The 16,152-nt window shown below is 37.7% G+C and overlaps 1 protein-coding gene across 5 annotated transcripts in view; it reads left to right on the plus strand.

Moving 5' to 3' along the window:
* Positions 1-16,152, plus strand: part of SETX (senataxin) — a 109,827-nt gene that overhangs the window by 54,290 nt on the left and 39,385 nt on the right. For all 5 annotated transcript variants that reach the window (XM_004468045.5, XM_058302154.2, XM_058302153.2 and 2 more), the window contains 6 exons: positions 346-513; positions 1,053-1,209; positions 5,894-5,995; positions 6,163-6,278; positions 8,123-8,194; positions 11,697-11,846. In XM_004468045.5, coding sequence (XP_004468102.1) covers positions 346-513; positions 1,053-1,209; positions 5,894-5,995; positions 6,163-6,278; positions 8,123-8,194; positions 11,697-11,846 — 765 coding nt within the window. The remainder of the gene's footprint in view (positions 1-345; positions 514-1,052; positions 1,210-5,893; positions 5,996-6,162; positions 6,279-8,122; positions 8,195-11,696; positions 11,847-16,152) is intronic.

Consider the following 16,152-nt stretch of genomic DNA (forward strand, 5'->3'; position numbering starts at 1 on the left):
GACTTAGATCAGACCCCAGAAACCATGCTTATTCTACTGCATCTTGGAACTGTTAGTTTTAACAGTCTAAGGAAAGAATTAACTAAAATGGAGAGAACTAAAGAATAAACAGAAGAAAATTAAATGCAATTTATTATGATCTTCTTTGTAAGAATCATAAACAAAAATATAGTCGCAGTATTTGAAAATGGACTGAAGCATATAAACATTCCTAAATAGTTAGCTTTCTTCCAGTAATGAAAATGGTTTTTAGATTAAAGGTTAGTTTGGGGTCTTGCCTGACCATAATCAAAACTTCTGACTGATAATAAGATCAGTAGTTTTCCATTAACTTTTTTTAATTAGATTGCCTACTTAAGAGATTTCAATGAAGACCAAAAGAAAGCAATAGAAACTGCCTATGCCATGGTAAAACACTCACCATCAGTTGCCAAAATCTGTCTGATTCATGGACCACCTGGAACAGGAAAATCAAAAACTATCGTTGGCCTCCTGTACCGCCTACTGACAGAGGTAGAGTATGATTGAGGGCATTGTTGTCCATAATTTGGTACATTGTTTTCTACTTGAAATAACTGACGTGTAATTAAGTTAGTAATTTTTTACTTTCACTTTTGTATGTATTTTTTATATTTTGTGAAACTATATCTGAGAAAAGGGTAGCAAAGGAAGGGAGGGTTATAAGAAGTAAAAAGAACAGAAAACACTATCTTGTGTAAAACTAATAAATAGAGCTAGAATGGTGTCTTCTGCCTTCATTATGTGTCTCATCTAATCCAGGGAAACTGTTTTGAATGTATTCCTGGGCTGCATTTTGGTTGGATTGAGTATTGATTAAAACAAGTGGATGGTAAGGTGAGGCTCAGAGTAATATGACCAAATTTTATGCAAAAGTAATTTTAATATCAATGTGACATTGTAGATCTTTTATTTTTAACTGTAGTGACAACTTTTGAACTTACATGGAAGTAGAGAGAAATGGTAAACCTATGTAAGAGAGCTAATCCATTTTTTTTTTCTTTTGGGTGGAATATGTATGTGCCAAATTGTAGAACCAGAGAAGGGGACATTCAGATGAAAACTCCAATGCCAAAATCAAACAAAACCGGGTCCTTGTGTGTGCACCTTCCAATGCAGCTGTTGATGAACTTATGAAAAAAATTATCCTCGAATTCAAAGAAAAATGTAAAGACAAGAAGAATCCTTTGGGTATGATCCTTATGTGCAGTTTTAATTTATTTTGTATTTTGTTTGCATTGTTTAGGGTGGGCAGCTCTGAATGACAAAGAGCAAGCCATTCCTGGTAACAACTTCTCCAGGTGCTATGACCCATATGTACTCATTGATTTATTTAGCAAATATTATTGAACACTTACTCTGTGCCAGGTACTATGCTAGATTTTGAGGTTTCAACAGTGAACAAAAACAGTCTTTGCCTTCGGGGATACATATAGTTATTGAGGGAAGTGGTTGGGTAATGGGCAGTTACAGTATTAGAGTGGTAAGTTTTATAATAGGGTACTAAGAGGGGTCCTTGATTCAGTCATATGAAGGTTAGGGGAGGCCTTTGGAGGAAATAACATGTCAGATGAAACCTGAAGAGCCATTAGGAGTTAGCCACAGAAAGTGAGGGAAGAGGTTACTATAAATAAAAAGGACTAGATGCAGGAGAACCTCAGATGGTTCAAAATAGCTTAAATACAGTGAGCACCATGATGGCAGGGGTTTTTTGTTGTTGTTTGTTGTTTTTTTTAAAGATTTTAAATTTTATAAATTCCTGCTCTGCCCATCAGTATTTGCACTCACTCTCTGCACTCTATTTCTGTTTGTTGTGTGCTCTGTGTCTACTTGTCTTCTTTTTAGGAGGCACTGGGAACTGAACCCAGGACTTCCCATGTGGGAGGGAGGAATTCAATTGCTTGAACCAACTCCGTTCCCTGCTTGTTTTGTCTCTCATTATGTTTCCTTGTTGTGTTATCTTGATGCATCACCTTGCTGCGCCAGCTGGTTGCATTAGCTTGCTATCTTGCTTGTCCTCTTTAGGAGGCACTGAGACCTGAACCTGGAACTTCCCATGTGGTAGGCGAGCACCCAACTGGCTTGAGCCACATCCACTTCCCAGCAGGGGTTTTGATTTGTACCCTGCTGTATCCCCAGTTCCTAGAACAATGCCTGGTGCTCAGTAGATATTGAGGGACTGAAAAGCTAGAGTATTAGCAGATGGTGAAAGAAGAGGCTTTCAGTAAGCATTAGCTTACTAGAAACAATAAAGACAAAACTAGTTTATAGTTTTTGAGTGCTGACTGTGTGTCAGTTATCCTCCAAATAATCCTGTGAGTGAAGTATTAAATAATCTGTTTATATTTTATGGATGGGGAAACTGAAGTGTGAAGATGTTAAAAATACTATAGGAGTAGAATTTATGTAATGGTGAATAGCATTACCATAGATAATTCAGGATGCTTGAGTAGAAGACATAAAATAATTTGTTTCCTTGGATGGTATGGTTATGGCTTTGTGTTAGACTACGTTTCCAGGTTCCTATGTCTTACCTTCCTCACCAATATCTTGATGATGCCTTTTATCAGTTAGGATTAGATTTGACTGCAATTAATAGAGTCTCCAAAAACAGTGACTTAAATATGATAGACATTTATTTCATTCTTACTCAGAAATCCAGAGGTAGGCAGTGCGGGACTGGTATGGTGGCTTTGTTGTAAAGAGTCTTCAGAGATCAGCTCCTTCTGTCTTTTTTTTTTTTTTTTTAAAGATTTATTTATTTAATTTCCCCCCCTCCCCTGGTTGTCTGTTCTTGGTGTCTATTTGCTGCGTCTTGTTTCTTTGTCCGCTTCTGTTGTCGTCAGCGGCACAGGAAGTGTGGGCGGCACCATTCCTTGGCAGGCTGCTCTTTCTTTTCACGCTGGGCGGCTTTCCTCACGGGTGCATTCCTTGCGCGTGGGGCACCCCCACGCAGGGGACACCCTTGCGTGGCACGGCACTCCTTGCGCGCATCAGCGCTGCACATGGCCAGCTCCACATGGGTCAAGGAGGCCCGGGGTTTGAACCGCGGACCTCCCATGTGGTAGACGGACGCCCTAACCACTGGGCCAAAGTCTGTTTCCCTCCTTCTGTCTTGTTACTCAGTTACATATGATCTCTACTCCTTAGTGTACCTCATGGGTAGAGCTGACTGCTCCATCTCTGGTAATGATGTCCTGCAGGTTTGAGGAAAAGACAAGGGGCAAGGGAATGTACCTAGTCATCTTTTAAGGAAAATTCTTAGAAGCTGCCAATAGCACTTCCATTTTATTTCTTGCTCTGAGCTTTCTCACATGGCTGTACTTGAGCTACAAAGGAGGGAGGGATATGTCATCTTTATTCTGGGGTATCACACACATTTTTCCTTTTACTACATATGTATCACCCAAATACAGAATTTGCCTCTTAAAACTTATCAGTATATTGTCAGTCTGCAACTTGCTTTTTCCACTCATGGTTATGCTTAGGAGATTTATGATTTTATGTATAGCTGTATTAATTCATATTAACTGCTGTGTGGTATTTCACTTCATGAATGCACAATTTATTCATTTCCACTGACAGAAATTTGGGTTCTTCCCAGGTTTTTTGTTGTTTTTTCAAACCGTGTTAGAGTGGACATTCTTATACAGTTGCATATCTTTCCCATGCAGGTATAAAAATGTTTACTGCAATGGCTACAGAAATTGTACTATGAAATAAACTATACAACAGTTAAAGGTAATACAGTGTATTAGTCAGCTAAAGGGGTGCTGATGCAAAGTACCAGAAATGTGTTGGCATTTATAAAAGGTATTTATTTGGGGTAGAAGCCTATAGTCACAAGACCATGAAGTCTTGTTACTTCCCTTACCAAAGTCTGTTGCAATGTGTTGGAGCAAGATGTCTGTTGGTGTCCGCGAGGGTTTAGCCTTCTTTTTTCTTCTAAGGATCTGTCGTTCCATTTCCTTCCTTTTTCAGCTGTAGGTTAGCATATGGCTTGTCTCTCCCCCTGGGGCTCATTTTTCTCTGGGCTCAGCTGCTATGCTCTCTTCATAAGACCAGCTGTAAACTCTCAGGTGAACAGCTTGTCTCTCTTCCCAGGGCCTCTGCCATGTCTAATGGAACCTTCTCTCCTTACTCATTTATCTCCTTCTCTGTGTGTTTACTTCCCAGGACTCCAGCATCAAAAACTCAAACTCTTTCTCTGCCATGCCATTTTCTCTGTGAGTCCCTGTTCACCAAGGGGGTGGGGGCTCAGTGTCCTACTGACGTGGCCAAATCAAAACCCCAGTCTTAATTTAATCAAGTAAAAGTGAAACCTCTTAATCTTACACAATCTAATGCACCCAGAAGAACAGACCAGTTTACAGACATAACCCTATATCTATTTTTGGAATTCATAAATAGTATCAAACTGCCACATACACTAAATATCCTAAAGCACTGCATTCTTACTCATGTGTTGTATGTATGTGCAGCTTTCTAGGGCATGCCTTTTCAAATTGTGGGTTTGATTAATTGTAAAATGAGTTTAGGGAGGTCATAACCAGCATACTTTAAAAAGAATAGAAAAAACACAGTACATTGCGGATAGAGAGGGTAAATATTGTTTTGTGAAATTGATTTCAATTGTGACGTGTGCTTCATACTATAGGTCAAGATAAGAGGCTATGATGTTATAGGGATAGCATATTATACCTAGAAGTGACATTGTTGGGTTGAAGGATTTGCACATCTTCAGTTTTCTTGGTAATGCCAAATTGTACTCTAAAGTGGTTGTACCAATTTACACTCCCAAAAGCAGGGTATGAGAATTCCTGTTGCAATGGTATCCCTTATTTTGTGTGTGTGTGCTTTTTTTTTTTAAGATTTATTTATTTATCCTCCTCCCTACCCCCCGTTGTCTTGCGCTCACTGTCTGCTTTCTTCTTTTTTCTTTTTTTTTTTAAAGATTTATTTATTTATTTCTCTCCCCTTCCCCCCCACCCCAGCGTCGTCTTTGTCCGCTTCTGTTGTTGTCAGTGGCACTGGAATCTGTGTTTCTTTTTGTTGCGTCATCTTGTTGTGTCAGCTCTCTGTGTGCCGCGCCATTCCTGGGCAGGCTGCACTTTTTTTCGCTTTGTATTTTCTGTTTTTTTTTTTTTTTTTTTTTTTTACAGAATGGATCGTTTTTTACCTATTGCTTCAATTTCTTTAAAGGTTATAGGTGTATTCAGGTTCTCTATTTTTTAGTGAGTTTTGCTACTTCATTATTTCAAGGAAAATTTCCACCTCATCTTACGTTTTAAAGATATTGGCGTAAAGCTGTCTATCGTATGTAGTTAATAAACAAAAAGTTTAAATGATATATACAATTTTTGAAATTATTATGTCCAAGAATTTACAGCATCCTGAGGCCTTTAAATTTCTGGAGTAGCAATGTGATATAGACCAGAGTTTTTAAAACTTTGTTCTGAGTATTTTACAGAAACAGATTTCATGGTCAAATGAGATTCTGTTTTGGAAATTAAAATATTTATTAATATATAAAAGTCTTTGAAACATCCTGCCGTTAAGAAAGCTAGTATTTTGCATATATATTTTATCATAGAATGTTCTACGTTATAAAATCTCAGTTCTGCAATGTTCTATTTTTGGGACCTTGCTAGCCTCTATTAGGTAAAAATGATAAATGCTTGCCTTACAGGGTTGTTTGGAGGAATATATGAAATGTATAAAAAGCTCCTGGTGTAATTGTGGTATCTAGTTGATTAATAGTTCAAGTTTGCTCCTTTTTCTGAGTGCGAATATATTTGTTTAGAGATAGTTGTTAGGTACACAGACAGGATCGTTTGGCAGTGTCCTTATTAATGTGTGTGAATTTTATCAACAGGGAACTGTGGTGATATAAATTTGGTACGACTGGGTCCAGAAAAGTCTATTAATAACGAGGTCCTAAGGTTCAGTTTGGACAGCCAAGTTAACCACAGAATGAGTAAGTACTTAATAAAGTACATACTAGTGTTACCTATTTTCTATTTTATGGTAGAAAATGATTTAGGAATTAAGAGTAGTTTGGAACTCCTAGGATAGTCTAGCTTTGGGATCTAGTGTTCTTCTTGTGTGTGCATGTTTGTGAATATCTTTATTTTATTATTTTAGAAAAGGACTTACCTTCTCATGTTCAGGAGATGCATAGAAGAAAGGAGTTTCTAGATCATCAACTAGATGAACTTTCCCGCCAGCGTGCTTTGTGCCGAGGTGGAAGGGAAATACAGGTATATAAACTTTTTTGGGGGGTGGCAGGAGTAGGCAAGGGAGTAAAGAGTTTATTATAAACAAAAGAAAAACCATACACAACCCTAGACATGGTTGCAGGTGTGCTACAGTGTGAGACATGCATGTGGGGCCTCAGGTTAGTCCTTTTTAAAGCCTTTCCTCCTCCCCTTTCCTACTGTTGGGGAGTGTTCCCACCTGTTTGCTGTTCTGATTGGTTGCTCCACCTCTTAGCTTTCAGGGGGCCAATGGGAACACCTGTTGTTTAGCGTTATCCTGGCTTCCCCTTGACGCCAGAAGGAGTTCCAAATGGGACCTCGTGTTCAGGGTATAGGTGCCGTTTTTTGGTTTTGTTCTTTTCTGGCAGGTAGGATATCATGGCCATGTTCTCTGCTGGGTTCCAGCTGCCTTCCGTCTTTACCTATACTAACCTGCCTCAACTCTCCCCTCAGAGAGTTTACATACTTATTCTTAAGGGGAAGCTGAAGGGTGATGGTCATTCTTCTGTAGCTACTTCCTGCTTGTTAGGGGGAGTAGTCCTCGCCTGACAGAGTGTAAAACGCTCTGGTTCTATTGAGATTGAGGGAAGACAGATCGGGCATGGTAGTTGGAGGTGCATGAAATCTTCGCTTGACTAATACCTTGTTCTGGAAGGCGTTGATTCTCTTTGTCTCCTTCCATAGCTTGCCAGATATGTTAGCAGAACACTCTGGGTTTTAGGCTTCTAGGTTCTTGGCTGTGTCACATAAAAGAATTTAAGGACATGCCATAGTATAGGCAAGGGAGTAAAAAGTTTATTAAGACACAAGAAAAGAAAAACAGTACACAACTCTAGACATGGTTGCGGGTGTGCTACAGGGTGAGATGTGCCTAAACATTTTTTTGATTAATGTTTTTTAAATAATTCTTAAGTATACGATCTATTTGATGAATAATTGCTGCTGTGCTTTTATTGGAGAACTGTGTATTAAGTGTACAAGGTGTATATTACCAATTTTTAAACAGTTATAATAAAGTGATAATAAGGGATCAACAAACTTTTTCTAAAGGTCCAAATAGTAAATATTTTAGGCTTTGCAGGTTATGTAGTCTCTGTTGTGATTGCTTAAACTCTGTTGTTGTAGCATAAAACAGCTATAAACAGTACATAAATAGATACGACTGTGTTCCAATAAAACTTTATTTACAAAAACAAATGAGATTTGGATTTGACTAACATTGCTGATTCTTGCCTATAGTAAAGCTTTGCTGAATTTAATAGCCCTCTTTCACTTAATGCTTAAAGAAACCCATTTCACATTAGGTTACACAAAAAGAATTCATTTGGCTTATATGACTGGAAAGTCCATGAATAAGCTTACCTCAGCATGTCTGGATCTAGAAATTCAAATGTTATTTCTCCACCCCTTGATTTGTTGAGGGACAGCATCTCTAGGCTTCACGATCCCAGTTAGAAGCCTTAGAAGAAAAGGACTCAGATTAGTCCAGGAGTGGGTAAGCTAGTCCAAATCTTGTTTTTAAGATAATGGGTAGTATGATTTGCCTTATTATATGCCCATTATTCTGACCAGAGGATAACGACTGATTACTACTAGAAAATAGTGGAGGATCGATTACCAAAGGTTGGAATATTAGGCAGACAAAAATAATATACATTTAATAAACTGGACATAACTGAATCTTACGCAGTGAAACAAAGAATTTCAGGACTTATAAAGTGAAAAAAAGTGGATTAATAAGATTTTCATTGATAAAATAGGCCTACTCTTTTGAAATGTGAGGCAGTCCATTGGAAAGTTTTAAAATGCTTAGTTTAGTTTTAATGTGACATTCTCACTCTTTCCAGAGGCAAGAATTGGATGAAAAAATTGCCAAAGTTTCAAAAGAAAGGCAGGAACTTGCGTCTAAAATTAAAGAGGTAAGTAGTTCACCTACAGTAGTTTCTTGGTTTTTCTTTTTCTTATTTCTTGTATTATTTATGAAATGGTTTGGACTACCTGTGGGTTTATCTCAGTTACATTTTTAAAAAACATTTTGTTATGAACACTTTCAAGCATACAAAAGTGGAGAAGATGGTGTAATTACTTTTACATTTTGTTCTTTAACTTAAAAATAAATTCTTATTCCCATCTGAAATTTCTAAGAGGTGATCAATGGTAAATTATTATTTTTTTCCTCTTCTAGGTCTGGGTAAATAAAAATCCCTTGTTAGATGCTCCATCTCCTCTTCCCTTCCCCCTCAAAAAACAGTTTTTCCTCTGATAATTATGATCAAATGAAAATTAATGAGAATAGGTTTGTGGGTGTTTTCCCTATTATTAAAAGAAAGAAATTCATATATATCTGGATTCAAGTAAAATGGCAATGGATATATAGGGTTTGTATTAGGGAAATACAGGCACATTTTTGTTCTTGGCTTAAAGCGTAAATTCTCTTATTTGTTTTTATTATAAATTCCCTTCTGTAACATGCATAGCTTTTCCCAGTATTCTTTGGCCACAAAAACACCAAAATTAAGATTTAGACTAATTGAAGTTAGGATAACCCAGATGTATATCCTGATCATCAGAATGCAGTCTTAATAAAACCGCAAGTGGTGGTTAAGAAGAGATGGTAAAATCAACCAGTAATGTCATTAGTATTTTTGAGCTGAATTTTCTTCAGTGTATTATTAGCCTTCTTTATGTAGCTAAATAAATACAGTTAGATTTAATGGATATTTTGTTACAGGTCATTTATTTAAGTATATAGAAAGAAATTCATTAAAATTTTAAACTAAGTTTCAAATTAATTTACCTAAACTGTGGATGAATTTCACATTCATGGGTGGTTTTTTTCCTACTTACCACATGTGTTCTATGAACCATTGAATTAATCATGCTTAATAGTTTTAACTCACTAAGTTGCTGAGAGCTGTGTTTGACAGTGCTTTAAACATGAGAGATGTATTTGACAGTTTTAAAATGAGAGAGCTATTTGAAAGTGCTTACTTAACATGTGAGCGTCACAATTGCCACCCTTGCCCTAAAGATCATATACATGCCTGGAATCTGTGGTTGAATTTGTCATATGTTCAGGGATGAATTGCTACAGCTTTTCAGTAGCAGAAATAGGCAAATTGAATCTCTGGTAAGAATATCAATTTATGAATTTGAACTCTCAATGGTGTATATTTGTTCGGCATTTTTGGCTCTGTCATAATATATGGCATAAAAGGAGTAGACCAAATTGTTTTTCTTACTGTGGAAACATAATACCAGATTCATAGGCATTTTTTCTGTATTAGCCTTTATCAAAGAAATATCACCATTATATATTTAGTTAAGAGGGGGACAAAAGTATATTTCAGTTTAGTTCTGTTTTTACTCATATATTTGTTTCACTTTACTCATATATTTGTTTTACTTTGTAGAATAATTTTTTTTTTAAGATTTATTTTTTATTTATTTTTTCCCCCTTCCCCACCCCTCCCCCCACTTGTCTGCCCTCTGTTCACTGTGTATTCTTCTGTGTCCGCTTGTATTCTTGTCACTGGCACCCGGAATCTGTGTCTCTCTTTTGTTGCATTGTCTTGCTGCGTCAGCTCTCTGTGTGTGTGGCGCCATTCCTGGGCAGGCTGCACTGTTTTTGTACTGGGCAGCTTTCCTTACAGGGCGCACTCCTTGCACTCCCCTACGTGGGGAATATCCCTGCCTGGCATGGCACTCCTTGCATATATCAGCACTGCGTGTGGGCCAGCTCATCACATGGGTCAGGAGGCTCTGAGTTTGAACCTTAGACCTCCCATGTGGTAGGCAGACGCCCTATCCATTGGGCCAGATCCGCTTCCCACTTAGTAGAATAATTTAATCTCTACTTATCCTTTTTTTTTTTTAAGATTTATTTCTTTCCCCTCCACCCACCCCAGTTGTCTGTTCTCTGTGTCTGTTTGCTGTGTGTTCTTTTTTGTCTGCTGCTTTTGTTGTCAGTGGCACGGGAATCTATTTCTTTTTGTTGCGTCATCTTGTTGTGTCAGCTCTCTGTGTGTGCAGCGCCATTCCTGGGCAGACTGCACTTTCTTTCGTGCTGGGCAGCTCTCCTTCCGGGACACACTCCTTGTGCATAGGCGCACCCCCTACATGGGGGACACCCCTGTGTGGCAGAGCACTCCTTGTGCGCATCAGCACTGTGCATGCGTCAGCTCCACATGGGTCAGGGAGGCCCAGGGTTTGACCCACGGACCTCCCATGTCGTAGACGGCCATCTTAACCACTGGGTCAAGTCCATATCTACTTATTCTGATACCTGCCTATATACATTTGACTACAAGAAGCTCTGTAATCTGTTTTTTGTTTTGTTTTTTTTAGTAAAGATATTTATTACCCAATGAATTGGGACACGGTTTGCTTTAAATACTTGAAGGAAAGGAAATAGTACTTCTATTCAAGAGAAAATCAAAGACCTAACATTTTTACAATCCATAAGTCTTTTATTATTATTATTTTTTTACATCATTTATGCCATGAATTCATAGGGAATAGGTTCCAGTAGCTCAGGCTTTTTTCCATTGGTTCTCACAAAGTGTGCTTCCCTTGGTGGAGCAGGTTGGCGCTTCAGTTGACCCAGGTACCTTTCTCTTTAGCTTCTTTTTCTGATCATTTTCCTTTACATGTTTCAGGAAGCTATCTCAGCTTTTAGAATGCTTAATATGCACAATGCATATATTAATTCTCTTGGCAAGAATCTTGTCCTTAACCTGTTTACCACTATACCAACAGCATGCTAGATAACATTGTAGACTCCTATGGTTTTGCCATGGTAACATTTGCAGGTTATTCCTTTTTGAACAGTGCCCATTCCCTTTTTGTCTATGATATTACCTTCCTTATAGATTCATATATATGTGGCCAAAGGAACAACTTCATGTTTTCTAAAAGGCCTAGAAAAGAGAGCAGGTTCCTCTCCTCTTTCCCTTTGTGTTCATCATTTTGGCAAATTATTACTGCAAGATGGCGGTTCCGGCCAAAAGGACTATGATCTTTTTTGACAAAATCACACTCTGAATAAATTTTTCTTAATATGCTCAATCATATTTTAATCTAGGACTACAAAGCACAGTGTTCTTTCTAGTGATTTCTGATTATCTTGAATGCTTCTGCTGTTCTCTAAAATTGCCATTCTGTCACATACTGAATGGCAGTTGTTTTATAGTGAAAATAGCCTATCATACTTGTTTTTTTGTTTTTTTTTGTTTTTAGGAGGAACCAAGGATTGAACCCAGAACCTTATACTTGCAAAGCAGATGCTCAAACACTGAACTACACCTACTCCCTTATAGTTTGCATAGCACGCTGTCAGCCACTATGAGCTACACCCCCTCTGCTCATAGTTAAGAACTTATTCAGAACTAAATACTGATTAACCTTGATTTGCTTTCCTAGGTTCAAGGACGCCCACAAAAAACACAGAACATCATCATCTTAGAGTCCCATGTCATCTGCTGCACATTGAGCACGAGTGGTGGTTTACTGCTTGAGTCGGCTTTTCGTGGGCAAGGGGGTGTCCCCTTTAGTTGTGTCATTGTTGATGAGGTCAGTGAGCAGTTGGCCATCCTACTTTGAATGGTAGTGTAAGGAGTGAGTTATAGATGAAATATGCTGCTGAGATTTTGATAAAGTGGTTTTTGTGGGGGTTTTTTGGCTTCTGATTTTTACTTGACAGTACATGGGTACTCTTTGATATTGAAATATGCTGCTAATGCTCCACCAGGATTAAAATTGCTCTATCATTATTAGGGTTGTAGTCTTAAGGATGCTTTATTATTCCTGACAAAATCTCTGTTGTGTGGTTATCTAGCTCCTTTGAAGCAGCTTTAATATAACTTTGGATAGCTCTGAGCTAGAATATTTTCAGTTTACATCCTTGATTCCAAGTTCATTCATTGAAGAAATGTTTATTGGCTACTTAGAGTTTGCCAGACTGTGAACCATAAGACAAGAGATGGGAAATCAGATAAGCAAACCAATCCAGGAGATCCAAGATCTAAGATCCACCAGAATGAAAGAACAGGAAAAGTGGAAATGATTAAATAATAGGAGAAAATATTATTGGATTGAAGAGAAATTTGACTCTTGATATTTAAGAGAGCTATTGAGGAACATTGATGATTGGAGGGTGGAAATGACACATACACAGAGACACACTGATTGTGATACCCGAATGATTAAAGTTCTAAGTTTCCAGAGAGGAAAAAGTTTCCTCATATTTGTATCCAGCATGAACACAGAATACAAACCTGGGATATATATTGCCCTCCTATGTATGACTAGTTTCCAAGTGGTAGTTGCATCAAAGTGTGGTGGCTGACTTGAACATACACATTTGAGTGCGATGTCATCAACATGGTAACATAAGACATCTGGAAAAGTCTCCTCTCAAAATCAGCTAATAAAAGGACAAATCTCATGTGTTTGGAAGTGTAGTTTGAAACTAGAAACTGAAAAAGGACTCTACAAAAGCAGAGTTGAACAAAAAGAAAAATACTCTCCAGATTGAGGCAGTAGGAGATTGTCTTCCCGGACCCACCACTCTGGACTTCTTTCCCTCACATCCTACACAGCTTAAGAGTTGCTCAGAGGTAGTGTGGCACGGGTCGCTCCTGCTGCAGATGCAGGCCATAGAGTTACTAACAGCAGTGAGTTAGAACCCCATGTATATCCAGGCACAAGGACCTAAGTCCTCAGAGACCCAGGGTGGAATTCAGGCAGCTTAAGAGTGCCAAATACAGAACTGCCACCGAGAAAACAAAAGAGAGACAGACATGGCAGAATTCTTGGCAAGAGGCATGCATACTCAATCCAGTCTTTGTTTCTGGATCACCTAAACACAAAACAGACCTCTCTTAGATTGACCCTGCCTGATTCCCCAGGGCAGGATAACCTAAGAAAAGAAATTGGAGGGAGGAAATCCTCATGGGAAAAAAAGGGGTTCAGGGAGAACTTGAGTTTCTGTAAGACAGGATGGGTCACAGAACCGAAAAGTGTAAGGGAAAAGGGGCACTGAATGAAAGAATTTAAACAAATCATAGGAGCTGGGAAGAACATTCTCACAAAATCAAACAGAAACAAGATTCCTGGAGAAAGAACAAAGGAAAGGAAACATTCTCCTAGAGGTGAAACAATTGCACTAAAAGTACAATCTTAAAAAAATTGTACTTCTTAGGCAAGAATCAGGTGAAGATCTAAGCAAGTCTGGACAATTAAATATGGCTACTCTGAATGTCCAGAATAAGTCAGATCAAGTGTCAAAGAAGAGCCTTAATACAGAGCCAATCAACAGTAAATCCCTAGGCAAGACACAGAAACTGACCTTCAAATTTAACATCAAAATAATCAGATGCCTAGGCATCAGCAAAAAATTACAAGCCATAGTAAGAAACAAAGATATGAGTCATCCAAAGGAACAAATTAAAACTTCAGAGGAAACTGTTTTGAACAACTAATCAGAGAAGTTCAAATCTAAGAAAAAAGGGAAAATATAGAGGTAAAAGATATTAAGAAGACTAAGGATAAGGAAAAATTTGAAAATTTAAACAAAATATAATAAATTAATGGATATGAAAGGCACAATAATGCAGATTTTTTAAAAAACACACTAGAGGCTTACAACATTAGGTTTGAACAGTTATGGAAGAATGAATCAGTGAACTGGAAGATAGAAAATTGAAGTCATACAGTCGGAAGAACAGATAGAGAAAAGAACAAAAAAAATTGAGCAGTCTCAGAATTGAGTGGCAACATGAAGCATACAAACATATGCATATGAGTATTCCAGGAGGAAAAGAGAAGGGAAAAGAGGCAGAAGTAAATGTAAAAGCCAGTAGTACCATATCCTAAATATACAACTCTAATCTTTAAATCCATATGTGATTTAGAATACAATTGAACAAAAAATGGGGCCTGTTTTCTGATAATGATCACTCAGAATTTAAAGAGATTATGTAGGACAAAACAAAAGGAGGTAGCAATACAGGAAAAGAGACAAATTAGTAAATAGGACACATAAAAACCAGCGGACTAAATGGCTGAAGTAAGTACAGCCTTTACAGTAATAACACTATTAATGGATTAACTTCTCCACTTGAAAGAAATAGATTGGCAGAATGGATAAAAAAACCATGATCCAAATATATGTTGTTTTAAAGAGACTAAGCTTAGACACCAAGACACAAATATGTTGAAAGTGAAAGGAAGGAAAAAAATATTCCATATAGATAGTAAGCAAAAAAGAGTTGCGGTAACTATACTAGTATCAGACAAAATAGCCTTTACATGAAAAGGTGTTACAAGAGACAGCATCATACTCAATGGTGAAAAACTGAAAGCTTTCTCTCTAATATTTGGCAGAAGATAAGGATGCTTGCTGTCACTACTACTATTCAACATTGTACTGGAAGTTCTATCCAAAGCAGTCAGGGAAGAAAAAGAAATAATAGCATCCAAATTGGAAAGTAAAACTTTCCCTTTTTGCAGAAGTCATCCTATATATAGAAACCCCCCCCCCCAAAATGTACAGTAAAGCTACTAAAGCCTAAACAAATTGAACAGTGGTGTGGTACAAAGTTAACACATGAAAATCACTAGTCTTTCTGTATACTAGTAAATGAGCAGTCTTAGGAGGAAATCAAGGGGAAAAAAATCTATTTACAATAGCAACTGAAAGAATCAAATATCTGGGGATGTGTAAAGGTCTTGTATGCCGAAAACTACAAACTTTGCTTAAAGGAATCAAAGAAGATCTAAATAAATGAAAGGACACTCTGTGCTCTTGGATTGGATATTGTCAAAGTCTTGTCTTTTCTACCCAATATGACTACAGATTCAATCCCAACCAAAAATCCAACAACTTTCTTTGCAAAAACTGGAAAGCTAGTATCAAATTTATTAGGAATGGTAAGGGTTCCTGACTAGCTGAAGTTATCTTGAAAAAGAAGAATGAAGTTGGAGGACTCATACTTCCTGACTTTCAAGCTTACTACAAAGCTCCGTTGGTCAAAAGGGCAGAAGAATGAAAAAGGACCCCTATCTCATAGCATATATAAAAATGAACTCAAAATGTTTCGAAGACCTAAATATAAGAACCAGAACTAAAAAACTCCTAGAAGAAATACAGGGAAGCATCTTTAGGATATTGTGTTAGGCAGTGGTTTCTTAAGACTTCTTTGCCAAAGCATAAGCAAGAAAAGAAAAAATTGATAAATGGGACTTCATCAAAATGAAAAGCTTTTATGCATCAAAGGACTTTATCATGAAAGAGAAATGACAGTCAAGGAAGCAGATGTGGCTCAAGCAGTTGTGTGCCTGCCTCCCACATGGAAGTTCCTGGGTTTGGTTCCCAGTGTTTCCTGAAAAAAAGCAAAGAGGCAAAACAACCAACCAGGGATGCTGATGCAGCTCAGTGGTTAAGTGCTGGCTTCTGACAGGGAGTCCCAGGTTCAATCCCCAGCCCCCTGAACCTCAAAATAAACAACAAAAAAAACTTCAGTGGTAGAAAATATTTGGAAACCATGTATGTGATAAAAGTTTAATATCTACACTATATAAAGAAATCCTACCACTCAACAATAAAAAGACAACTCCATTAAAAAATGGGCCAAAAAGAAATAAAACCAAAAATTGAAAAAAAAATTAGGCAAAAGACTTGAGTAGATATTTCTCTAAAGAGGCTGTCCAAATGACTAAAAAGTACACAAAAAGATATTCAACATTGTTAACTACTCGGGAAATGGAAATAACCACAATGAGGGAAGCCGACGGGGCTCAGCAGTTGAGCACTGACTTCCCACATACAAGATCTCGGGTTCACAATCCCTGGCCCCATTATCTCAAAAAAACAAAA

This window comes from Dasypus novemcinctus, chromosome 8, assembly GCF_030445035.2.
Source record: "Dasypus novemcinctus isolate mDasNov1 chromosome 8, mDasNov1.1.hap2, whole genome shotgun sequence".
Classification (NCBI taxonomy): Eukaryota; Metazoa; Chordata; class Mammalia; order Cingulata; family Dasypodidae; genus Dasypus; species Dasypus novemcinctus.